This window comes from Phascolarctos cinereus, unplaced genomic scaffold (genome assembly GCF_003287225.1).
Source record: "Phascolarctos cinereus isolate Bilbo 61053 unplaced genomic scaffold, phaCin_HiC Scaffold_2;HRSCAF=192, whole genome shotgun sequence".
NCBI classification, from domain to species: Eukaryota; Metazoa; Chordata; class Mammalia; order Diprotodontia; family Phascolarctidae; genus Phascolarctos; species Phascolarctos cinereus.
The window spans coordinates 149,459,906-149,486,100 of record NW_027555625.1 but is presented as its reverse complement, the minus strand read 5'-3'; the positions used below and the strand labels follow the sequence as shown (position 1 = coordinate 149,486,100).

The window sequence follows — 26,195 nt, the reverse complement described above, 5'->3', positions numbered from 1 at the left end:
ACTCATATTGTGGAAAAACTAAGTATATTTTCCTTAATCCTGTCCCGCCCCCATTTATTCTATTCTCTCTTTTGACCCTGTCCTTTCTTAGAAGTGTTGCTTCTAATTACCCCCTTTGCTAATTGCCCTCCCCTTTATCATCCTCCTGCTCTCTTGTCCCCTTTCCCCCCCTATTTTTCTCTAGGGTAAGATGGCTTTCTATACCCAATTGAGTGTGTATGTTATTCTCTCCTTAAGCCAAGTCTGATAAGAGTAAGATTCACTCATTCCCTCTTAACTTCCCCCATTTCTGCTCCATTGTAAAACCTTTTTTTGGTCTGTTTTATGTGGTATAATTTACCCCATTCTGCCTCTCCCTTTCTTCTTGTCTCTGTATAATCCTCTCTCATCCCTTCATTTTATTCTCCAGATATCACCACTTCATCTTCAGCTTATCCTGTGCCCTCTGTCTGTCTGTCTGTCTGTCTATACACATACATATAATTTTTCCCTTGCACTACTCTAATACTGACAAAGGACTCATGAGTTACAAATATCATCTTTCCATACAAAATGTAAACAGTTCAACCTCAATAAGTATCTTATGATTTTTCTTTCCTGTTTACCTCTTCATGTTTCTCTTGAGTCTTGTATCTGAAAGTCACATTTTCTATTCAGCTCTGGCCTTTTCATCAAGAATGCTTGAAAGTCCTCTATTGCACTGAATGTCCATTTTTTCGCCTGAAGGGTTTTGCTCAGTTTTGCTAGGTGGGTGATTCTTGGTTGTAATCCTATCTCCTTTGCCTTCTAGAATACTATATTCCAAGCCCAGTGGTCCCTTAATGTAGAAGCTGCTAAGTCCTGTGTTATCCTGATTGTGTTTCCACAATACTTGAATTGCTTCTTTCTGGCTGCTTGCAATATTTTCTCCTTGACCTGGTAACCCTGGAGTTTGGGTATAATATTTCTAGGAGTTTTCCTTTGGGGATCTCTTTCAGGAGGTGATCTGTGGATTCTTTCCATTTCTATTTTGCCCTCTGGTTCTAAAATATCAGGACAGTTTTCCTTGATATTCCCTTGAAAGGTGATGTCTAGGCTCTTTTTTTGATCATGGCTTTCAGATAGTCCAATAATTTTTAAATTCTCTCTCCTACATCTACTTTCCAGGTCAGTTGTTTTTTCAGCGAGATATTTCATATTGTTTTCTAATTTTTCATTCTTTTGGATTTGTTTTACAGTGTCTTGATTTCTCATAAAGTCACTAGCTTCCAATTGCTCCATTCTAATTTTTAAGGAAGTATTTTCTTCAGTAAGCTTTTGGACTTCCTTTTCCATTTGTCCAATTTTGCTTTTTAAGGCATTCTTCTCCTCATCGGCTTTTTGGACCACTTTTGCCATTTGGATTAGGCTATTTTTTAAGGTGTTATTTTCTTCAGTATTTTTTTGGGTCTCCTTTAGCAATCTGTTGACTTGTTTTTTATGATTTTCTTGCATCACTTTCAGTTTTTCCTCTACTTCTCTTACTTGCTTCTCAAAATCCTTTTTGAGCTCTTCCATGGCCTGGGACCAATTCATATTTTTCTTGGAGGCTTTGGATGGAGGACTTTGTGCTCTTTTTCTGGTTGTATGTTTTGATCTTCTTTGTCACCAAAGTAAGATTCTATGGTCTGACACTTTTTGCCCTGCTTGCTCATGATCTCAGCCAATTACTTGAGTTATAAACTCTTTGTTAAGGTAGGGGTCTGCTTCCAGTGTGGAGAATGTACTGTCCCAAGCTTCAGGGATTTTGTACAGCTGTTTTCAGAGATAACTTTTAGGTACCTGTAAATTTTCAGTTCTTCCAAGGTGCTATGATCAAGGGTGAGGTGTTTACTCCTTTCCTGGCCTGTGCTCTGGTCTTTGAGTGATCACAAGCACTCTTTTCTGTCTTGGAACTGTGAGGAGGATTTTCTCTGCACCACCACTACAAGCTCCACAATTCCAGTGCTCCTCCTTCCCCCAGGACTGCCACCTAGAACTGTGACCCAGATCCAAGCATGGGTAAAGCAAGAGAATCCTGCACTAGCAAAGAGATCCCTGTAATCCTCCTCTGATCAGCCACTTGATTCCCTCTCAGTCTGTGGGCCAGAAGCTCTGGAGGCAGCCGCTGTCCCAGGTCCATGCACCGCACTTCCTTCCGCAGACAGACTTTTCCTACTGACCTTCTAATTGTCTTTGGCATTCCTTGGTTGAAGTCTCTGAGGCCTGCTTCAGGTTCGCTGGGGGCTGCATGCCCATGCTGAACTGTGTTCTCTCCCAGCCAGGTGCGATAAACCTTTCTGATCAACCATCCAAGTTGTCTTGGGCTGGAAATTTCTTTCCCTCTTTTGTGGTTTCTGCTGCTTTAGAATTTGTTTAGAGCCATTTTTTACAGGTATTTGGAGGGATTTGGGGAGAGCTCAAGCAAGTCACTGCTTTTACTCTGCCATCTTGGCTCCCTCTAGGCCAGTCACAGACAGTTCTTTAAATGGCAAATCCCATTTGTCATCTGGAAGACACAGCTTTACTTGCCAGTAAGCCTAGCCTTTAGCAATGCTGAAAGCCAAAGTTCACCCCTACTTTCATCTTTTTGAGATCTTTTTTTCCTTTTTCTCCTTATCTTTCTCTATTCTGTCCTTTTTACTGTCCCTTTTTCTTTCTCCCTTAACTAAGAATATGCTTTAAAAATACTCTTCCCTGCAATTTTTCCCACGCGCATACACAATCCAATTTTTGGTTTTGGAATTCTGTTTATAATATGACACACGAAGAAAAGGTTAAAGAAAGAGTACATTCAATTATGTAGCCTTGAGTTATTTAAAGTATAACACAATCAATCATTAAACATCTACTAAGCATCTTTTGTATGTCAGGCTCTGTGCTAAGGCTTAATAAATGTTTGTTGACTGACTAATAGTTATGAGAATAAATTAAAAATGAATATGTTTCTGCATTACCTTTCTGAGCTATATTTTTAAAAGTTTTTATTATTTGAGAAGAAATCTTATTGGGAAAAAAATAGTTTTACCTAGTAACTTACTCAAAACAATTATGTATTTCTTCTTCTACATAAATATTCTTTTGAATAGTCTTTTGAAATACGAAAACAAGCTGCCTTAGGGAACTCCCTTTCAGCTTTTAAAATTTTTGTATGCTTTTCAGTTATGATACTTGCTGATAAATATACGTCTCACTGTATTCCAACTTATGACAGAGAACCAAAATTTGTTAGAGAATAATATCATTCCCCCTGTCCCTTTTCTTATTGTCAGGAGTTGAGGATCTACTCCATTACCTGCTTTTCCTTCCATCATTCCTCAGTGAGAAGGAAAGTTTTCTGACATGTCTATTATGTAAGAGGCCCAAGGAAAGAGGAATTTAGTTTTTTTGGGTAGAATTACTTTAACTTGCATAGCTAATTAAGCAGCATTGTTATTATGTTTTATCTTAATCGAGAGAGAGCTTGGGAATATAATTAATTGTCCTTGTCCATTGATAGATGCTTTGCTTATGATACATCTGAGAGAGATTCACTAGGTTGGAATTCTTCATGTTTGCTCTGTTCAAATGTGCTTAGTTTGGGTTCTTGTTATATTGTGTATGTGTTGTATTGTGTTACCTTTGAGGTTGATATCTATAAGGGCAAAGTCTGTGAGACTAAGTAGATATGTAGCTATGGGGAGTTCACTTAGCTTCTCATTTCTAAAATGAAGGGAATTATAGTAATTCTTTCTAGATTTCTTTTTGGCTACATAATTAACCAGAGGATGGTTGAAGAGGATTAGGTAGTTAAGGAGAAATTCCAGTACTGTGTCAGTATGAGCATAGCAGAACAGATGCCAAATAAATATTTATTTGACTCTAATTTTGCACCCTGGCTTCCTTTAAGAGTCACTTCAAGTATTACCAAGTGCAAGAGGCCTTTCCTTGCCCCTTTAGCTGCTGATTCCTTCCCTGTGTCTTGTATATACTTTAATTGCATATTATAAAGTGGAGTGAAGAGACTTGGGTTCCCTTGGTATCCTCAGGCCCTAGTGTAGTGCCCAGCCCAGAGTAAGTGCTCAATAAATGTTTGTTGACTGGGTGGTTTTAGATTAATTTTCTGTTTCTCTCCACTTAGGCCATAGGTTCTTGTCTCATCCAGATACAAAGGTATTTTCTGGAGAACATTTCCACCGTTTTTCCCTATGCTATTTAGTTATTCTAAGTAATGTACTCTTAGTAGAAACGTAGTAGCCAGAATTGAGATTCACTGTTTTTTGTCCTTTTTCCAGCGCAGGAACACTCATAATAAAATTATACTTTACAGAGAGCATTCTTCATAGAAATATTTGAGATAAGTTTTACAGATTAGGAAACTGAGGCTCAGAGAGGTTCAGTGACTTCCTCACTGTCCCATGGTTTTTAAATATCAGAGCCAGAACTTGACCTGAGGTCGTCTGACTCAAAGACCAGTGATCATTCTGTTGCTATGCCATCTTCCTGTCTTACTGTTCTGCCTCTGTCACTGGTATCTGTGGTGCCCTCACCCAGTGGACAGCCCTTCTGAGAATACTGAGCCTTGAGCTGTGCATCCTCATTTTGTCATTCTCTTGTCATGGATGTACATTTTGCTAAAGTGCCAGCTGTAAAGTTGAAATAGTTTTAATTCCCAGTATAAGTTTGTTGTCTGGTGGTCTCAGATGCAGTTACAGCAGGCATTTTTAAAAGTTATGGTTCATAACATTAATTTTTTTTGCCTGTTACTTGATCTTCCTTAGTTCTTTTTTTTTTTGATATCCCATCATAGTGTGTAGCTTGATGAGTGCTCATTAATTTGCTTTTTTGCAAAATCAATTTTATTATTTATTTATTTGGCTTTTTTTTCTTTTTAAATTTCAAGTTTAAAATTCACTTCTTCCCACTGAGAAGAAAGCAATATCAATTATACGTGTGAGATATTGCAAAACATATTCCCATATTAGCTATATCACCAAAAAAATTACTTCAATTTGTACCCAGAATTCAACAGTTCTTTCTCTGGAGGTGGATAGCATTTTTTCTTCTTGAATTCTTTGGAATTGCTTTGGATCATTGGATTGATCAGAGTAGCAAAGTCTTTCACAGTTCATCTTCATTATAACATTGCTGTTACTGTGCATAATGATCTCCCTATTCTTCTTGCTTTACTTTGCATCAGTTCATTTGGTCTTGCCATGTTTTTTCAGAATCCACTTGCTTGTCATTTCTTATAGCACAATACTACTCCATCAAAATCATATGCTAGAACTTGTTCAGCCATGCCCCAACTGAAGAGCATCCCCTCAATTTCCAGTTCTTTGCCACCACAAAAAGAACTGCTATAAATATTTTTGCATATATAAGTCCTTTTCCTTTTTCTTTGATCTCTTTGGGAGTACAGACCTTCCAGCAGTATTCCTGGGTCAAAGAATATGCACAGTTTTGTAGCCCTTAGGGTGTAGTTATAAATTGTTCTTCAGAATGTTTGGCTAATTCACAACCCTACCAGCAGTTTATTAGTATACCTATTTTCCCTCATCTCCTCCATCATTTGTCATTTCTGATAAGTCTGAGGTAGTACCTCAAAGTTTTAATTTGCATTTCTCTAATCATTAATGATTTAGAGTGTCTTTTCATGTGACTAAAGAAAGCTTTGATTTTTTCCTTCTGAATGCTGACTGTTCATATCCTTTAATTATTTTTTAATTGGGAAATGGCTCTTATTTTTCTAAATTTGACACAGTTCTCTCTATATCTGAGAAATAAAGCTTTTATCAGAGAGACTTGAAATGTTTTCTATTGCTTCATTGTCTGTGGTACCTTTTAGCAAAATGTCATTTACCTGATTATCTCTTTTAATTAGGTCTCTTTTTGCATTGTTTGAGAGCAAGATTGCCACCCTTGACTTTTAACTCTGCTTGTGTCTTTTTGTTTCAAGTGTGTGTCTTGTAAACAACATATTGTTGGATTCTGGTTTCTAATCCATTCTGTCTGCTTCCATTTTATGGGTGAGCTCATCTCATTCACATTACTGTTAGTTTATTAACTATTTCCCTCCATTGTAATTTCTTCTGTTTATCCTTCTCTCTTTTTTTCATTCTGTCTCTCCTCAAAAGTCTGTTTTGCTTCTGACTCCTGCCTCCTTTAATCTGTCTTCACTGTTTAGCATCTTTCTTCTTTTCCCCTGCCACTCTGCCCAATGTCTCTTAGCCCTTTCCCCTCCTATTTTCCTATTAGATAAATGAGATTTCTGTATCCAGCTGATTGTGTATGTATTTTCTTCCCTCTTTGAACCGGTTGCAATGAGATTGAGGCTCAAGCATTGACTGCCACCCTCCCTCTTGCCCCATTTTTTCCCTCACTATTAAAAACTGTTCCTTGTGTGCCTCTTTTATGTGAGAAATTTCCCCCCATTCTGTCTCTCTGTTTTCCCTTCTCCCACTGCATCTTTCTCACCCCACCGTTTATTTATTTGTTTATTTATTTATTTATTGGCGATCACCCCAACTTAATTGACTCACATTCATGCCTTCTTTCTAGGTAGACTTCTTCTAACTGGCTTAATAATGGTAAAGTTCTTAGAAGTTACATGTATCATCTTCCCATATAGGAATGTAAGCAGTTTAACTTTAGTGAGTCCCTTATGATTACTCTTTTTATGTTTATCTTTTTATGCTTTTCTCGAGTTTTATGTTTGAATGTCAGATTTTCTGTTCAGTTCTGATCTTTTCATCAAGAGTGCTTGAAAGTCCTTTCTTTTATTAAATGTCCATTTTTTCCCCTGAAGGATTAATGCTCATTAAATATTGGTCAATGAATTGGTTCTACATCTTTACCTGTAAATTGAAACTGAATAGTTTACCTGTTAGTGGTGGTACATAAGAGTTCTTAAAATGCTGTCTGTATATGTTGATCATGATATATCATGTGGTAATGGATGATGTGGTAATACTTGTTTGTGGTGAGATTAACTTTCTACACAAGGCATTATGAATGTCCACATCAAACTGATATTAAGTTGATAAGGTGCAGAAAAGGATTACTGAGTATCTTCTAGTGAAATCATATATTAAACTTGAATTTTTGTTTCTTTTTGGGGTGGTAATTTGCAGCTTGACTTTGAAGGATCTCTTTCCCCAGTGATTGCACCCAAAAAAGCAAGGCCTTCTGACACTGGATCAGATGAGGTAAATATTGTGGTTCACTGCTAATGAGTTAATTAATTTGTCACACTGATATTTTTGTTATCAATTTTTATTGTTTTGTTGTTTCCATTGTCTGCCTACAGGTACCTAATTAAAATCACGATGTTTACCATAAGGTCAAGTTTATATGGATAGCACCCACGTGTCATTGAGCATAAAATAAAAATTTAAACCAGTGTATTCTGGCTCTGAGGCTGTATCTATCTGGTATCAAAGCAATTGATCAATTCAGGGGAAAAATATGAAAGAGTACTCCAAATAACTGGTTGATAAAATGTTTTACATTTGAGGCCATTATTATGGCATATTCCTAACTTTAAGTTACAAACTGGTTTAGATCTAGCTTCAACAGAAAGAATTATGACAATGATGAAATCACAGCTCTTTATTATAGTGTAGAATTCCAGCATCATAATAACTTAGAACCAATCTGAGATTAATCTCTTCATTTCCTTTGTTTCAGCTACTATTGTGTAGCAGCTTTTTTTTTTTGGTTGAAGGATACACTCCAGCCCCTCTACCTTATCACTCTATCCATACATGGATTTTTTTCCCCCAAAAAGGCTTTCTGAAGATGACCTATCATAATATTTGTGACCCATGGCAACTATTTGGCTGTTTATGTTTGATATCTCTACATTTGACATTATGCCTTTTTTTATTTTAATACTTTAAGGTACATTTAATCTCAGACCACTAGTACTGGAATTATCACAGACAAATTAGATTTTTTTTTGACATTAGTACTTAGTTTTTCATTAATGACAATAAAATAATTACTGGGGATAAGAGATATTATTAGATATAATTATTATTAATGCATCTGTCTTTTTGTTCCTCTGATTAGGACTGGGAATATTTACTAAATTCAGACTACCACCAGAATGTTGAGTCTCATCTTTTGACTAGAGCTTTGCATTTGAATCCTTTGGAAGTTTCACTGATGAAGGAGGATGTTTTACATAACCTTACTTTGGATTCTTCTACACTTCTCTTCACTCATATACCTGCTATTTTTTTTGTGCTTCATCTTGTTTATGAGGAATTAAAATTGAATAGTTTAATGGGAGAAGGAACACGTTCACTTGTTGTTCTCCTAGTTCAGTTGGCAAGGTATGTGCCATTTACAAGTTAGAAGTATCCTGAAGGTCCTTCAATGAATTTATATTGACCCTAAGAATTCTATGAATGGTATATAGTAACTTAAGCAAATAAGAACAAAGCATTTTTCCCCTTCATTTTGTATACCCTCTGTAAATTAGAGTATTTGTACAATATCTTCAGCTTTTAGATTAATCAATTGTAAGAAGTATTTGTACTATTGTCTAATTAAGCTTAGCATTGTTTGTTATGCTCTTAAAGTACATTCTTAATTCCAGCGAGAACCTGTTATGGGACTAGTGTAGTGGGCTATTTTGCACTACTAAAGGAAAAGCATTTGTTTAAGGTAAGGCCATATGAGACAAAACTCTCTTCAGTGATTTAAGTGTTTGGGTGAGGGCTATTAAATGCTTTTGTTCTGAGCATTTATCAAGTTGTTGTTGTTCAGTCATTCATTTGTGCCTGACTCTTCATGATTCCATGGGCCATAGTACACCAGGCCCTTCTAATCTCTGCTATCATCCAAAGTCTGTGTAAACTTATGTTCCTTGCTTCCATGACACTATCTGTCCATCTTATCTTCTGCTGTCCTCTTTTCCTTTAGTCTTCAATCTTTCCCGACATCAGGATCTTTTCTAATAACTTCTGTCTTCTCATTATGTGGCCAGAGTATTTCAGCTTCAGTATTTGACCTTTCTTTCAGTGAATAGTCTGAATTAATTTCTTAAAGTACTGACTGACTTTATCTCCTTGCTGTCCAAGGGACTCTCAAAACTCTTCAAAAGTGTTGATTCTGACGATTTCATCATAGTTCAACTCTCACAGGCATACATTGGACCTTTGTTGGCAAAGTAATATCTCTGCTTTTTAGTATGCTGTCCAGATTTGCCATAGCTTTCCTTCCAAGGAGCAAGCATCTTTTAATGTCATGGCTACAGGCAGCATCCACATTGATCTTTGAGCTCAAGAATTAAAAAATCTGACATTGCTTCCGTTTCTTTCCCCTCTATTTGCCAGGAAGTGATGAGACCACTTGCCAAGATCTTCAGGGTTGACTTTTAGTTTTTTTTTTTATGTTAAGCTTCAAACCACTTTTTACACTCTCCTCTTTCACCCTCATTAAGAGGGTTCTTAATTCTTCACCTTCTGCTGTCAGAGTGGTATCATCTGCAAATCTGAAATTGTTATTTCTCCTGGCAGTCTTAATTCTGGCTTTTGATTCATCCAGCCTGGCATTTCACATGATGTACTCTGCATAAAAGTTAAAAAAGTAGGTGACAATATATAGCCTTGTTGTATTCTTTTTCCAATTTTAAACCAATCAGTTGTTCCATGTTTGGTTCTAACTGTTGCTTCTTGGTTTGCATACAGGTTCCTCAGCAGACAAATAAGATGATCTGGTATTCCTATATCTTTGAGAACTTGCCATGTTTTGTTGTGATCCATATAATCAAAGGCTTTAGTGTAGTCAGTGAAGCAGATGTAGATGTTTTCCTGGAACTCCCTTGATTTCTCCAGTGAATGTTGGCAATTTGGCCTCTAGTTCCTCTGCCTCTTTGAAAACCAGCCTGCTTTTCTGGTGATTCTCAGTTCACATATTGCTGAAGCCTAGCTTTCAGAATCTTAAGCATAACATTGCTGAAATGTGAAATGAGCGCAATTATTAAATAATTTTAATTCTTTAGCATTACCCTTCTTTAGGATTGGGACATAAACTGATCTTTTGCAGTGACCACTGTTGAGTTTTCCAGATTTTCTGTCATATTGAGTACAGCATCATCTATTAAGATTTTAAATAGCTCTGCTGGAATTTTGTCACCTACACTAACCATATTGTTAGCAGTGTTTCCCAAGGCCAACTTAGCTTCGTTCTTCAGGATATCTGACTCTAGATCAGTAATCATACCATTGTGATTATCGGTGATGTTAAGATCTTTCTTGTGTAGTTTTTCTGTATATCCTTGCCACCTCTTAATCTCTTTTATTTCCGTTCCTACAATTTTGTCTTTTATCGTGCCCATTGTTACATGAAATGTTCTCTTCATATCTAATTTTCTTAAAGAGATCTTTTGTCTCTCATTCTGTTGTTTTCTTCTATTTCTTTGCATTGCTCATTTAAGAAAACCTTATTTCTCCTTACTGTTCTCTGGAATTCTACATTAAGTTCAATACATCTTTACCTTTCCCTTTTCCTTCTTTCCTCTACTATTTGTAAAGCCTCATCAGACAGCCATTTTGCTTTCTTGCTCTTCTTTTTCTTTGGAAGTTTTTAAAGCTGCTTCCTTTACGATATTGCCAACTTCTATCCATAATTTTTCAGGCACTCTCATCTGTCAGTTCAGATCCCTTAAATCTATTTATCACTTCCAGTTCATATTCATAAGAAATGTTATTTAGGTCAAACTTACATGGTCTGATGGTTTTCCCTCCTTTCTTCAATTTAAGTCTGAAATTTATAGTAAGAAGCTCATGATCTGAGCCATCGTCAGCTCCAGGCCTTGTTTTAATTGACTATATAGAGCTTTTCCACCTTTGCAAAGTATATAATCAATCTGATTTTTGTATTGACTATCTGGTGATGTCCATATGTAGAGTTGCTTAGTGAGTTGTTGAAAAAGAGTGTTTGGGTTATCTTAACAAAACTTTATTAGTCTCTGCGCTACTTCACTTTGCTTCGTTATAAAAAGAAAGACTTGGTTGCCTTTCTTATCTTGTTCCTTTAAAAATTCAGGCAAGAATTATTTGACAAGCTGAGTAGCACAGTGGATAGGGTGCTGGGCCTGGAGTCTGGAAGACTTATGTTTGTGAGTTCAAATTGGCCTCAGACACTCACTAGCTGTGTGACCCTGGGCAAATCACTTAACTTTGTTTGCCTCTATTTCCTCATCTGTAAAATGAGCTGGAGAAGGAAATGGCAAACCACTCCAGTATCTTTGTCAAGAAAACCCCAAATGGGGTCACAAAGAGTCAGATGAAACTGAAAAATGACTGAACAACAGCAAACTAGCATAGTGCCTTTAAACCATACAGGACTCAGGAGTCTTGTATGTTTTTGAGTGTAACAGCTTTCTCTTTTCCCTTTCTTATATTCTTTATTGTTTTAAGGATTTACAGTTGGAGCCATATTTAGATTATTACTATAGAGACTATCCAACACTTGTGAAAACTTCCCGACAAACATGCATAATTGATCAAGGTAAGCTGGTGTGGCATTTAATGATTTTCTAGGCAGTGTTGTGTCATTTATTAGAATCTTCTCAGTAAGCTTTCCTGTAACCCTGGGGTAGCAATTACATGAGATTTAGGCTTGGCAACATTGTTAGAAGCTCAGATTCAGAAACTCTTGACGCCATTGTAAATGTGCTTCTAATCCATTCTGCCTATGAACATTTTGCCCAGATGATTTAATGATGGATAAACATCAAAGTTACTTATATTTAAACATAGTCTTTCGATTCATAAGACTCATGTTTTCAGTGCATTCATTTCCATTCATTTTTCTTAATAATTATTATCCTTAATGAATTAAGACATGAAAGGAAAGAAGAAATTATTTAAACTTATTCGGATGCCTGTGGTTTCTGAAATAATTGTTATAATTCCTACATTTTTGACCTATCTTGTTGCCCTTAAACAGAGTAGTGTAATTTGAACCTTCCCTCTACGTCTAGTTTCTGTGTAGGGCAAATTTTCCCCACCAAGCAAATCTGATACTAGGCTTGAAACTTGAACTTTGGTGAAGCCAAAGCTTTCATAGATCATTTGAAAAATGATCCTTTGAAAAAGCGCCCTTTTTGGCAGAGAGTAAAAGTGGTATTGCTGTGTATTTTATTACAATAATAATAGCAGCTAGCATCTATGTAGTGTTCTGAGATTTTCAAGTTGCTTCATGAATGGTATCTCATTTGCAACAATCCTGAGAGATTAGTGCTGTTATGCTCATTTTATAGATAAGGGAACTGAAGCCTAGAGCAATTAAGTGATTTATCCCTCAGGGTCACACAGCTAGTAAGTGTTTGAGGCTGGTCTTCCTGACTTCAAGTCTACTGCACCACCTAGTCACTCGTTTATATGGTAGCATTTAAGGTTGGCAAAATAGTTTTTGTGTGATTTTACTTGGCATTCACAGTTTACCCCAGAAATAGGTGCTGCTGTTGTCCCCTTTAACAGATGACAAAACTGAGGCTGAGAGAGGTTGAGTGATTTGCTCAGGGCCACACAGCTAGTATCAGAGGCAGGATTTAAATTTAGGTCTTCCTGATTCCAAGTCCAGCAGTATCTGCTGCACCACCCAGCAGTAGCTAATATTTATGTAGTGCTTGAAGATTCATAAAGTGCTTCGCCATATATCATCTCATTTAATTTGAAGTCATAAGGACCTTTAATATTAAGAATTACAAATTGATTCAAGAGTTAAATTTTCTTTTAATTAATCAATTAATTAATTAATTTTTTAGGCAGTTGGGGTTAAGTGACTTGCCCAGGGTCACACAGCTAGTGTCAAGTGTTTGGTCTGAGGCCGGATTTGAACTCAGGTCCTCCTGACTTTAGGCACGGTGCTCTATCCACTGTGCCACCTAGCTGCCCCTTAAATTTTCTTTAAATGTCATTAATATGATAGGCTGTATCAATTCATCTCTTTTAACAGTATTCCCTGCACTTCTAAAGTTAAGCATAAATAAATGTGGACAAATCTCATTGTCAGTGTTGCCATGACCACATTGTATTTGGGCTTTAACTGGAGATTCTGAGGGAAAAAATGGCCAAAGGGACCTCAGAAATGTGATATGCAGTAGAGTATGTATGTGGTGTAAGGTTCAGCATAAATGAACGCCATCTATCAGCTTTGCCTCTTTCTCTTCAGTGACAGGCTTAATAGGGACTTAAAAGAGTTCTCTAGTTATAGCAGAGCCAGCCCTTGAAAAACTGTTTCCAGGAAAATTTTGCTGCACAATAGTCATAGATAATTCTTTTATATTTGAACCAACCATCTAGATTTTACTGAGTGTCCAAACTTGTACGTAAAAAAAGATTTTAATGTGATGTATGTTTTGAAAGGTGTAGTATTTTTTTGTAAGTGGAAGTATCACCCTTTCTAGAGTGGAACTTTTTTTTATTTAGCAAACAACATGAAGCACTGGTGAGCATATTTTTGTCTGTAAAGTTACATCTGGTCTAAATGTTTTGAATACTGAGTATTATTTAATATACCTTCATTTTAGTTTTACTTTTTATTATCAAAATTGCAGGTCTTAGGAACCCCCCCACAGCTGTGAGATACAGTACTCCTGCTTTTATGTGTACTGCCTATGTTTCTATTCTATGATACTCAGCTTAACAGTTGCCACTATTTGTGGTTGAGTCATTTTCAGTCGTGTCCAACTCTTTGTGACCGTATATGAGGTTTTCTTGGCAGAGATAGTAGAGTAGTTTGACATTTTCTTCTCCAGCTCATTTTACAGATGAGCAAACTGAGGCAAACAGGATTAAATGCCTTGGTCAGGGTCATACAGCTAGTAAGTGTCTGAGGCCAGAGTTGAACTCAGGGAAATGAGTCTTCCTGAGGCCAGACCTAGTACTCTGTCAGCTGTACCACCTAGCTGCCCCTATACCTTTTGCCACTCTTGTCACCACTGTACCTTTGAGCAATAGGTTAGATGTTATCTATTTACAAATTGGAAGTGGAACTTCAGGTCAAAGTACAGATTTTTTGGGGAGAATGACTCCCAGTAATCTCTTCCCTCCATTATGATTGGTACTTTTCAACTCTTGCCTACATGGTAGGGAAAGGTAATTGATAGACAATTTTGGTTCTGCTTAGGGAGACCAGGGAAGTCTAAGTTATGTCTGGTACAAAGGGCCACACTTAGGTTTTATACAAGCCAAATTTAAGGGGAAATAGAGGACCATGTTTTTACCATTATAGTAAATAATGCATATCTTTTGTTTTAGAATAGAGTAAAAACATTGTCTGCCTGTGCTTTTATGTGTTTTAAAAATTTCATCCACTTTAAAGCCCAAATAGGACTTATGCATCATCCTTCATTTTTTACACCTGAGCCTCCAAGTATATATCAGTGGCTGAGTTCTTGCTTAAAGGGTGAAGGAGCATCACCTTATCCTTACCTATCTGGAGTCTGTGAAAGAAGCAAACTCATAGTGTTGGTATGTACTATCACAATTTTCACTTTTATGTTAGTTTTAAATAATTATCTCAGTGTTTCAAAGCCCCAGTCAGATGCCAAGTTAGATATGTTATGTTTAATCAGTATTATAAATAAGTAACCTGGAATCAGAATATTAAAGAGAGAGCAAAATCCTTTAAAAAAATTTTTTTTCCCAAGGTGCCATTTAGTAAAAACTGCTTTTTCTCAAAAGGGAAATAAGAAATTCTGGACACATATATAGTTCTTTTTTTTAACCAACAATGTAGAGTACAATGAGATTTTAAAAAGTTGAAGAACTAAAGTAGGATTATTATAGGCTAATCCTTTTTGTAGGATATAGAATATGGCCTAATGGTGAGGAAGTCTGTTTTGGTAGCATGATAAAACTGAAAATTAAATTGCTATTAGTGATTTATGTGCTACTCTGAAGTGTTCCATCCAGTTATGAATCTTATCCAGCCCCTGATGTGGAGCCATCTTAAGGGAAAACCTTATGAACAGGAATTGGCCAGAAGAGCATTGTGTTTTGTTCCTTAAAAAAGTTATATTAAAAGTAAGAGCTGGGAAAAACTTTTAGATCAGTTTTAATAGTGGACAATTGAAGAATGATAGCTGATTTAAACATAGGGGTTTGTATGTTAAACATGTTAAGTGTTTCAGGTACCATTAGAATTGCATGGCTTTTCATCCTCTGACATAACTATTTTCCTCATTATTTTGAGGAAAAAATACCATGATACCCTTTAGTGGTAACTTAGTGAAGTAGATACTTTAGCTTATTAGCTAACCTTTTAAATATATTTTTGATTGCACATTTTGGATACTGGAATATTAAAGTGAAAACTATAATTTTTGAGTTTTTTTCCCATGTTTCTTTTGATATTATATTATTGTAATGGATTTTATATGATGGGAATAAATTTATGTGTAATATTTTTTTTCCTTGCAGAGTGTTGCACTCTACATACTTGGTGATGAGAGAGCTGTTTCTAATGAAGCATCACAATATTTATCCAAAGTAAATTCAGGTAGTATGATATGCTTACTATTTTGCCCCCTGTTTCCTTTAGGATAAAATACAAATTACTCAGCTTGATAATTAAGGTTCCTTTCTGTCAGGTTCCACCTTACCTTTCAGACTTATTTTACGTTGCTCTCCCTTTCAGACAATATCTGTTTCCCAAACTTGGCATTCTGTTTTCTTTTTCTGTTTATAAGTATTTCTCCCTGCCAAGAATGTATTCTTTCCTCACCTCCATCTATCAAAATCCCTTTCTTCAAGACTCAACTCAGGTGCCAGCCTCCTTCATGAAACCTTCCCCAGTTCACTCCTTCAACCCCAAGCTGAAAGTCTTCTCCCCTCTCCATAAATATTCCTCTTTCTTCTCTTCTTTTGCATAATCATTCAGCCCTGTTGTGTTTATCTGTAGAAAGTAAACTCTTTGAGGTCAGGGACTGTGTGTCTTTTTGTTATAAGGATCAAATGAGATAATATATTGCCCTATCCCAAACTTTAAAGTGCTACATATGTGTCCATTGTTAACTATAATTAATAATCATCATCATCACCATAATAATATCTAACTGCTGACTATAATAGAAAGCTTGAATGACATTTCTCTTAAATTCAATAGAGACATAAAAAAATAGTCTAAAAAACAGAAGTATATCAGAAACAGGAGTCAAAGCAGTGCAAAGAAAAAAAAACTTTACATCAGTCAAAAACTTTACCACCGAATACTTAGAAGCAGAGAAATTCAAGGAGATACAGTACCTAAAGGAGGAGAATGGTCAGCCACCAGAAATGTGAAAGTTCAATCAAGTGAGAAGCAGAAAGCTTGTACATTATTAATATAAAGAATGACAGAAGACTTTCTGAAGCCCAGTTTCTTTGCAAACTTGAAGACAGAGGAACGACCCAACTGAAGGGCCCAAGTGCTTCACTGTGGTGCATGAATCATGAGCAAAGCATTTGATCATTTTCCTTCAAACAATAGGCTGATCCTATCTTTTTTTTAACAGAAGGCATCATGTATCCATTACCAAAAGATGAGAATATGGACCCTCTCTAAACACAGTCCAGTTATATCTTTATGTCCTTTATACACAGCATTCACAAAAAATATTTAAATGTACTTAGAAGAAAATAATACATTGACTGAGAAACAAGAATAGTATTCCAAAAACATCTCACGGGTCTAAAGAGCAGATTCTAACAATTCAATAATTATTGAGCAAGCTACCTGAAATATTTGCAACATTTATTGCAGTATTACATTTGTTATGTTGATTATCGAAAGTTTATGGCTCAGTTCTATACTTAAAATTTATTTATATATTGTCAACATATAAGACCCAAGTGTAGTGAGAACTCTAAGAGTATTTGCTAACCACATGTAAAACTATTCTCTTTTTTAAAACATACCAACACGGTAATGTTAAGAACAATTTTAGAGGTAGTGTGAAGTAATGATTAGAGTGCTGACTTTGGAGCTTGAACCAGTAGATAAAAGTGATACTTAACAATACTTTGGTCTCCGGGCAAAATATGAGCATAAAGCTATAAAGAAGAAAGCCATGGTACAATTTTTCAGACTGTCTGGCACCTTGAAATCAAAGCTCTGTGGTAAGAGTACATTTCAAGCAATTAAGAGCTACAAAATGTTTAATTTATACTTTACAGATACTTAATTCATACTTTCACACAATCTTAATTTCTACTTTTGGAATTGTAAAAGAACGTAATAGATTTAGAAAGTATCTTATCAAGAACTAATACAATATTAACAAAACAAAGGGTCCATCAGCTGAAGGAAGTTATAGAAAGAGTTTCCAAGAAAGGAGGATGAGGATTGATAGACATTTTCTGAAAACACAATGAGCACCTAAAAAAACCCTGCAGAAATACTTTTGCAACAAGCAGACATCACTTCACCAAATAATAGTAAAGGCTGACAACAGATAATATGCACCATTGGATTTGTTGAATGTCAATGAGAACAGTCTAACTCTGGGTGAAGCTTGTGAAATCACCAAGGTCCAAGGATGGAAACTAAAGCCCCCCCACCCCGTGGGTAACTTCTGTATGAACTTTGCAAGCAAATGTTGACAAAGAAGCATCACAGAAATGATCAAGTCATGTAGCTTTGTTTGTTTACAGTGATGATGCAGAACTAGGTCATTACCATTAGAAATTACATGAGTTATTCTCCAGGAGACCTGATTTTGTGATCATTGCAGATTATTCGTGGAAATTGTAGAACATGTACGAAGCTGTTTTTTTTTTTGTTCAGTTACTAGGTTTTTGCTATTCCATCCTTTCCCAATTGCTATTCCAACCAACAACTTCTTCAGGGATTTGAACTTAATTCAGCCAACATTTATTAATCATTTACTATTTAAAGAGCGCTCTGTTTAAGTCCTGAGGGCAAGTAGAAGAATTTAGATGAGATCTAGCTCCTGTTCCTGCCTAGCTTTCATTGTAGGAGGATCAAGGCACATGGACATAGAAATACTAATAATATGCAGAAACTGTTTAGAAAGGTTTAAAATGAAATGTGAGGTATGCCAGAAATGCTGCTGTTGAAAGGAAGATCAGGAAAATCTACAGGGAGGAGGTGATTTTGTCTTTGTGGAGTAAGAATTCAGTTGTAGAAGAGGAAAGGGAGAACATTCTACACCTAGGGAGGAGTTCAAAGTAAGGGAGAGGGAGACCAGCATGTTTGAGATGAGGCAGCTTTTTGTGTTCAGGGATACAAGCTTGTAAGGTGGCAGTAAAATGAAAATCCATTCAGACTAAGGGATGGTTTTGTGTTTTATCCTTTCATAATGTGTTGGTTATTTTCATGTGTAGTTAATATCTTTTTCTTTGGTTTATATCAATTTTTCCTACCCACTTAAAAGCAAACACCTTGAAAGGCCATTCTTTGCAATTCAGTAAAGTGAATTAGCAGGATTCTCACTTGCAACCCATTATACATCGCTCTCTGTTCACTCATCTAGTGATCATGGCACTGCCAACTATTTTTTAAAAAAGCCTCTGGTGAAAGAACGTTAATTTCAAGTGGTCTGCATAGGAATTGAGTAGAATATGTTTCTTTACCAACTTGATTAAAATACTGTAACTTAATTTTATTTCTTTTCAGCACCAAAAAAGAATCAAATGGATCAAAATGACAACAGGTAATTTTGAACTGAGTTGTTTCTGTTCTTACTCTTTAATTGATATATTTAATGATGTGGGTTTTTTTTTTGTAGATTTAGTTTCAGACATGGTACACCTGTTAATAGCCTAGCTGAAAAATTAGTACTCTGGATGACCAATATAGGTAAGGCCATTTTTTGTTACTTTGTATCAACCTTACAATTAACAAGTAGAAAGACACACTTTTCTGCCCTAGAATCTACTTTAATTAGTACCTGCTGTTTCTTTGCCAGAAGTGAGGAGCGTAGGAAAGGGAAGGGCTTTTAGTTAGTCCTTTCTGGGAGTGTTCCATAGAATTGAGATAATTATAGAATATAAAGCATAATATAAAGATCTACTTACTTAGCAGAAGGACACTGCTATTTTTCCTTGATGTTCTCATAGTCTTCTATAATCCCTGGGAGGCATAACAACTTTGAAGGCCACTCTTTGTGGTCAAGGAACCTTCCTGTGATTATGATACCAATTAACTTTTGCACTGTTGTAATGGTTATGGTAAAAGCTGTGCTTAGAAAGGAGACCAGTAAGTGTTTTGTATTCACATTTGAAGTGATTGACCCTAGGGATCAGAATATTTCTAGTATCTCTGTTATTCCTGAGCCTTCTTGTTGGAGGATACTGTTGTAATTTCTAAAGTTAACATTCACCTGGATGTTAGGGAAGGTAGAGAAGGGTGATCCAGTAAGGGAAAGGGGGAGTGAAGTGAGATGAGTACTGAACCTTGTGGTTTATAGGAGATAACCTTCATTTTTCTAGTTAGAGAGCTTTTCAGTTGGACACAAACTTTAATCCCCCTTGGAACTGTATAAGTGACAGTTTTGCACAATTTTTAATGGAAAGTAAATTCAAGACATTTTAGAAGGTTTTAAGATTCTCTTTTTAAAATGTGAGAAAACCAAGTAGGAAAGTAAAAACTATACTAACTGGCATTAATATAATATAAAAAGTGTTTAAATTTAAAAACAGTAGCAAATACCCATTTTGCCTTTTTTTAATTGAAGTTAATTTGCTTGTATGGAAAGTCCCCTGAAACTCACTCCAATATTTATAGTTCTCTATCCCCCTCCTACTCCTCCCTTCCCCCCAAAAGCACAGTAGTCATATAAGACGTCCACTCCAGGGGAGAAACGACCATGTAAAGAACTGCTGATGTCTTATCTCTCTGTGAGAGATCTTCTGCAGTATAGTTTGAGAGATCTTCTTGATTATAGATAAGAGGCTGAGATAAGCATTAGGTTTTATATTTTACTGAAGTTATTTATTTCCTTTTTCATCTTCGTAAGGGTTCACCTTAAGGGATTTGGAGTCTCTTCCTTTTGGAGTTGCTCTTCCTATCAGAGATGCTATTTATCACTGCCGAGAACAGCCTGCTTCAGATTGGCCAGAAGCTGTCTGTCTCTTGATTGGGCGTCAGGATCTTTCCAAACAGGCCTGTGAAGGGAACTTACCAAAAGGAAAATCTGTGAGTACAGTCACATTGCTTTTTATTGAACATAATTGCTGGTTGGTATATAAGAGTGTCATTCAGTTATAATTTTAAAATAACATACATTTTTAAATAGCCATTTAGGATTATTGTCTATATTACAGATACGACAAATTTTCTATTTTAGTGAAAATGAGTACTTCTTGAGTTTGAACAGGGAATTATATGCCCAATAAGGAAAATTCTAAGAACTCTGTACTGCTGTCATTAGCCTTTTCTTTGTTCCTGAGTCAACAGGACAGTGGGGTCCGCAAAGCATTTGCACAGTGTGGTGCAGAGTCATGGGGTTTTAAGACTTGAAGGAATCTGAGAGATCTTCTGGTCTGACTCTTTCATTTTGGGGAAAAAATGGCTCAGAGAGATTAGGTCTAGTGACTTGCTCAAGGTCGAGTAGGTTCTTAGGGTATAGGAGGACAGCTGGAAGAATCCTCCCAGGGTTTGGTCCAACACCTTCATTTTACACAGGAGGACTTTGGCCCCAGAGGCTGAGGGACTCTCAGTTTCACCCATGGCATAAGTGTCATATAGCTTAGGACCAGTGGTCTTGCCACAGGCTGTGAACCTCTTGTGACCAGGGACTGAATTTACCTTTCTTTATATCTGTAGTGCTTTAACTTTGTACTTGGTGCTTAGTGGCGACTTAATGAATATTTATGGATTGATAGTGCCTCCTTTTCTAACTTTATCTCACCTTATTCCTCTTTCCCTACCTTAGACTCTAAATACTTGCCATTACTCAAACACAACTTGTAATTTTTCCTCCTCCATGGCTTTGCTCACTAGCCATCAACACAATAGCTCTGCCTTTTGAAATTCTCTAATCATCTTAGTTAGAAGTGATTTCTAACTTGTTTGAACCTCCATTGCACTTTATTCCTCTCTTACACATTTTCATATTCTGCTTTATATTATACCTGTTTATGAACATATCTCCTATGTGCCCTTGCTTCCCTTTCTTCCTCCCCCCAAACCCCCAACTGTGTAAGTCTTGAGGACAGAAATATCTGTCTTTTATATTTTCATCCCCACAGGACCTAGCTTAAGTATTTTGTTTATAGGAGTACCCAGCTATTTGGTAGGCCTGGAACTAAATTCCAGGACATTTGACTCCATTCTCCTATTATTTTGCTACTAGTTGAGTATCACAAGGCATTAGCTTGAGCCTGTATATGAAGTATAAAGTTAGTATTCAGTCATTTATCTTTCATACTTTCCTTTGTAGATAACTTGTTTTAAATTTTAAATAAAAAAAATCAACTTAGATTTACAAAAATTTTACCCTTTAAAAAGTGAACTTCAGCTGTAGATAGTCCTCACTTAAGTGGATTGTAAAGCGATTTTTACGAAATGTAAATTTGCCAGTGGAGGTGGGGAAAAAAGGTTGGAAGGGGTTGCATAGACATGTAGGGGCTGGACGTAAACACAAACAGGAGAAGATGGGCAACACAAAGGGTCCAGACCCTTGGACAGGTGGAGCCAGGCAAAGATCTCCTCTCTCTCGGCACCATGCCCCTGATCATTGGTTTTCTCTCCATGCCTCAGTTCTACTTTTACTTGGAGGCATTATTTTTGTTTGTGGAGTGAGATGCAGAGCACTGAACCTAGGGACAGGAGCAGAAAGAGAAAGAACAGTACTCTATTTCCCCCTCTTATTACCTTATTTTTTCCTTTTATAAATTTATAACCTCCACTAATAGATGTTTTATTGTAGCATGGAGGTGACTATAAATTTTCAAAGGTATAATGGCAGAGTACCAGGTCTGGCAGCTTTTATCTTTGTATCCTTGGTGCTTAGCACATTGCCTGGCACACAGAAAGTGCTTCATAGCTTTTTGATTGATTAGAATCCACACTTTCTCTTGAAACTCATCTCAACTTAATCACCACTTCCTGTTACTGACAGAATGAATAGATGGATGGGTGGATGAATAAAAAGCATTTATTAAGAACTTCCTATATGCCTAATGTCTTGCCAGGATTTAATATAATTACTAGTGAAAATCAATAATAATGTAGTAATAGAATATTATAGGTCATTTTATAAATAAGGAAAGAGTTCCAGAGATGTGAAATAGTTTGCTTAATTATAAAAATAAAATTAATTTTGTAAGTATAGATTAATTTTACTTGGAGCATTTCCTCATGAGCTAACTTAAGAAATTATCTGTTTCATATAATACTTTGACTTTTTTTTTCTTTTTGGCAGATTAAACTTAGAATTACAAAATCTTAATGTGACCTTTATCATGCTCCATTTTTATAGTATTTAAAGGATACCCTGTTTAATGATAGTTTTTTTTTTTAAAGAATATGCTTTTTAAAATTCGCTTCTTTAAATTATACTAGTAAGTTACATTAAGGCACTTTCAGCATCTTACATAGTGTAGAGAGAGGATACAAAAAGAAATAAGAGGTGGCAGTTCATTTAATAAGCTTTCCATTAGAGGATCTGTCCTAGGCCAGTTTCTGAACCTCTGAGATTAATTATGTAGATTTATGTTGCCTATATCATCAATGGAAATTGCTCGTAAATAAGTTCTGTTTCCTTTGTGTTTAGCTCAATGGTCATTTGAGGATAATGCACACTTAACTTCTTAACTGCAGTTTCAACAGTTAATCCAAACATAGATATTTCCTACTATGACCAAAGCAAAGTTATAAATTCTTTGATATTTCTGTGCTGTGATACATTTGCTGTTAAGAAGAATGATACCAACTTTGGGCAAAACTCTAAGGCAATGTGTTAAATTGGAAAGCTACTGCTTGCTATACTGCTTTTGGGGGAGAAAGAGAAGGCATCTTTAAAATTATTTTGAATAGCCTTTTAAAGTAATTTGGACACACCATACCAAAAAGACTTTCTAAATTAATTAAAAGGATAAATTTATTAGATGCTTACGAAAACAGGTAAAGATAGAGAGTAATCAGTCATACCTTAAATGATCCTTTAGTAGTTAAACACTCAGAATAAAGTGAATTAACAAATAAGCAAAAATGCTTTTGTTCTTTGTGTATTTTTCAAGTCTTTATGGAGTTCTGCTGCATATGACTTTTTCTTTCTTTGCCTCAGGGGTAGTCAATCTTGTTCTAGTCAGATTGATTTCACTTTATATTACTTCAAAGAGGTCTTTTCCATATTTCTTTATATGCTTCTTATTTATAATTTTTAAAAGTACCATAGGATTGTTGGTGATAGTTTTCCGCTTCCAGGAGCCAAGATGGTGGAGTAAAAAAAGATAGTCGCTCTCACCCTCCCCTGTCAGCCTCTGAAAACCCAGAAAATATCACCCCAGAAAAAAAACAAACAAACCCAGGAACAGCTGAACTAGAAGAGAGATGGGGAGGAGCAGTGCAACACCCCAGCAAACAGGTCTCCCAGTGCCTCAGTGGAAATAAGGGAAGCAGCACTACAAAGGGCCCCAGGCAGATAAGCACCCTGCAGCATTCATCTGAAAGGAGCTGAAGAAAGCAACCTAGAGTCTTCCTAAAGTCCAGGCCTTGCTGATTCCAGCCCAACACCAGGTAAGCTGTCAGAACCCTACAGCCTCCAACTGTTAACCAGGAAGAGATCCTGGTTGAGCAGGCAAACACCAAAACCTGAACCTCCAAGTGCCTCAGTGAGGGTGGGGGAACCACTGGAAATCAGCTCAGAAAACCACCAGGTGCCTTGGCACTCTACCACAAAGGAATCTCCCAGTGCATTAGCAAAAATGAGGGAGGCAGCATTGCAAGGGGCCCCAGGCAGATAAACACCCTGTAGCACCCATCTAAAAGGAGCTGAAGAAAGCTAAAGGAAAGGAAAAGCAGGCAACCTAGCATTGCCTGAAAGTTCCAGCCTTGCTGATTCCAGCCCAACATGAGGTAAGCTGCCAAAACCCTACAGCCTCCAATTGCCAACATAAGAGGCCCCAGCACACAAAGCCAGTGACCAAGACCTAGGCTCCCAACACAAGAAGCTTGGGTCAGTGCCCTCTGTTCCCCAGCAGAAGAGCTCAATCCCTTTAAAGGCCAGGGAATAAAGAAACACAATGAGTAAAAAGAAACATACCATAGATTCATATTATGAGAAGAGTGAAGATCAAGACAGAAATTCTGAAGAGGACAACATTGTCAACAAACCCACATCTGCAACATCAAAAGGGAATATGAACTGGTCTGAAGCCCAAAAAACCTTAGAAGAGCTCAAGAAGGATTTTAAAAGTCAAATGAGAGAGGTAGAAGAATCCTTAAAAAATACCATTGGCCAATTGGAAAAAAAGTACCCTCAAGAAAACAAGTCCCTAAAAAACACAGTTGGCAAACTGGAAAAAAAAAGTACAACAAAGAAAATAAATCCCTTAAAAATGCAATTGGCCGATTGAAGAAGGAAGTACAAAAATTAACAGAAGAAAACAATCTGTTAAAAACTAGAATTGGACAAATGGAAATTGATGACTCTATGAGAGAGCAAGAATCAGTCAAACAGAAACAAAAAAATGAAAAAATAGATGAAAACGTAAAATACCTCATTGGTAAAACAACCGATGGAAAATCGATCCAGGAGAGACAATTTAAAAATTATTGGACTACCTGAAAATCATGATGAAAAAAAGAGCCTGGACAGTACCTTTCAGGAAATCATAAAGGAAAATTGCCCTGAAGTCCTAGAACCAGAAGTGAAAATAACCATAGAAAGAATACACCCATCACCACCTGAAAGAGATCCCAAATTGACAACACCAAGGAATATAATAGCAAAATTCCAAAATTACCAGATGAAAGAGAAGGTGCTGCAAGTAGTCAGAAAGAAAGAATTTAAATACCATGGAACCACAGTCAGGATTACACAGGATCTTGCAGCTTCTACATTAAAAGGCTGCAGGGTGTGGAACATGATATTCCATAAGGCAAATGAGCTTGGAATGCAGCCAAGGATCAACTACCCAGCAAAAATGAGCATGATTTTTCAAGGGAGGAAATGGATATTCAACGAAATAGAGGACTTCCAAACTTTCCTGATAAAAAGACCAGAGCTCAGCAAAAAATTTGATCTTCAAGTACAAGATTCAAGAAAGACATGAAAAGGTAAATGGGACAGAAAGATACAAATGTTTTTAATAAGGGCGGACTGTTTACTTCCCTACAAGGGAAGATGACATTTGCAACTCTTGAGAACTGTATTGTTATTACACCATGTTAAAGGAATACACATAAAGGGGGTTGATATTAGTTGACTTTGATGTAATGATAAAAAAAAATCTAATCAAGTGGGTTAAATGGATCCAAGTAAGTGAATTAGTCTGATCTTAGAAAATGTACTGAGAAAGGAGGAGGCAGACAAGTGTAAATTACATTACAGGAAAAGACAGAAAATCCTATTGCAGCAGAGGGAAAGAAGGGAGGGGGGTGAGCATTGTTTGAACCTTACTCTCATCAGAGTTGGCTCAAGAAGGGAATAACACAGTCAGTTGGGTATAGAAATCTAACTTGCCTTATAGGCAGTAGTAGGGAAAAGCTGAAAGAAAAGGGAGGGGGGAGAGAAGGGAGGGAAGAGTAAGGGTAAATGGGAAGAAAAGGGAAAGGGATAATAGAAGGGAGGAGAGACTGAAGAAGGGGGTGGTCAAGAGCAAAACACTAGTGAGGAGGGAAAAGGAGAAAGGAGAAAGAAAAGCATAAATGGGGGATGAAGGATGGAGAAAAACACATAGATAGTAACCATAACTGAAAGTTGAATCGCTTTTTTTTTCTCTTTTGTTGAGTTTTGTTTCCTCTTTCTGATGGTTCCCCCTATTGGTTTTGATTTTTACTTACAACTTCACTAATGTGAAAATATGTTTAATAGGAATGTAAATGTATAGTCTATATCAGATTGTGCGCCCTCTTGGGGAGGGTGGTGGGAAGGAAGGGGGAGAAGAATTTTAAACTCAAAAGCATATGGAAGTGATTGTTGATAATCAAAATAAATTGAAAAAATTTTAAAAAAAAGAAAAATATTTTTGGTGATAAACCATTATATTCCATTGCATTGATAATAATGTGATTTCTTTAGCTGCTCT

General features: G+C 36.4%; 1 protein-coding gene across 1 annotated transcript in view; it reads left to right on the top strand.

The window, feature by feature from the left end:
* Positions 1-26,195, top strand: part of ANAPC1 (anaphase promoting complex subunit 1) — a 159,857-nt gene that overhangs the window by 39,610 nt on the left and 94,052 nt on the right. The window contains exons 18-25 of the mRNA XM_078149679.1: positions 7,110-7,184; positions 8,050-8,319; positions 11,409-11,499; positions 14,320-14,468; positions 15,420-15,498; positions 18,616-18,652; positions 18,728-18,798; positions 19,958-20,136. Of these exons, the coding sequence (XP_078005805.1) occupies positions 7,110-7,184; positions 8,050-8,319; positions 11,409-11,499; positions 14,320-14,468; positions 15,420-15,498; positions 18,616-18,652; positions 18,728-18,798; positions 19,958-20,136 (951 nt within the window). The remainder of the gene's footprint in view (positions 1-7,109; positions 7,185-8,049; positions 8,320-11,408; positions 11,500-14,319; positions 14,469-15,419; positions 15,499-18,615; positions 18,653-18,727; positions 18,799-19,957; positions 20,137-26,195) is intronic.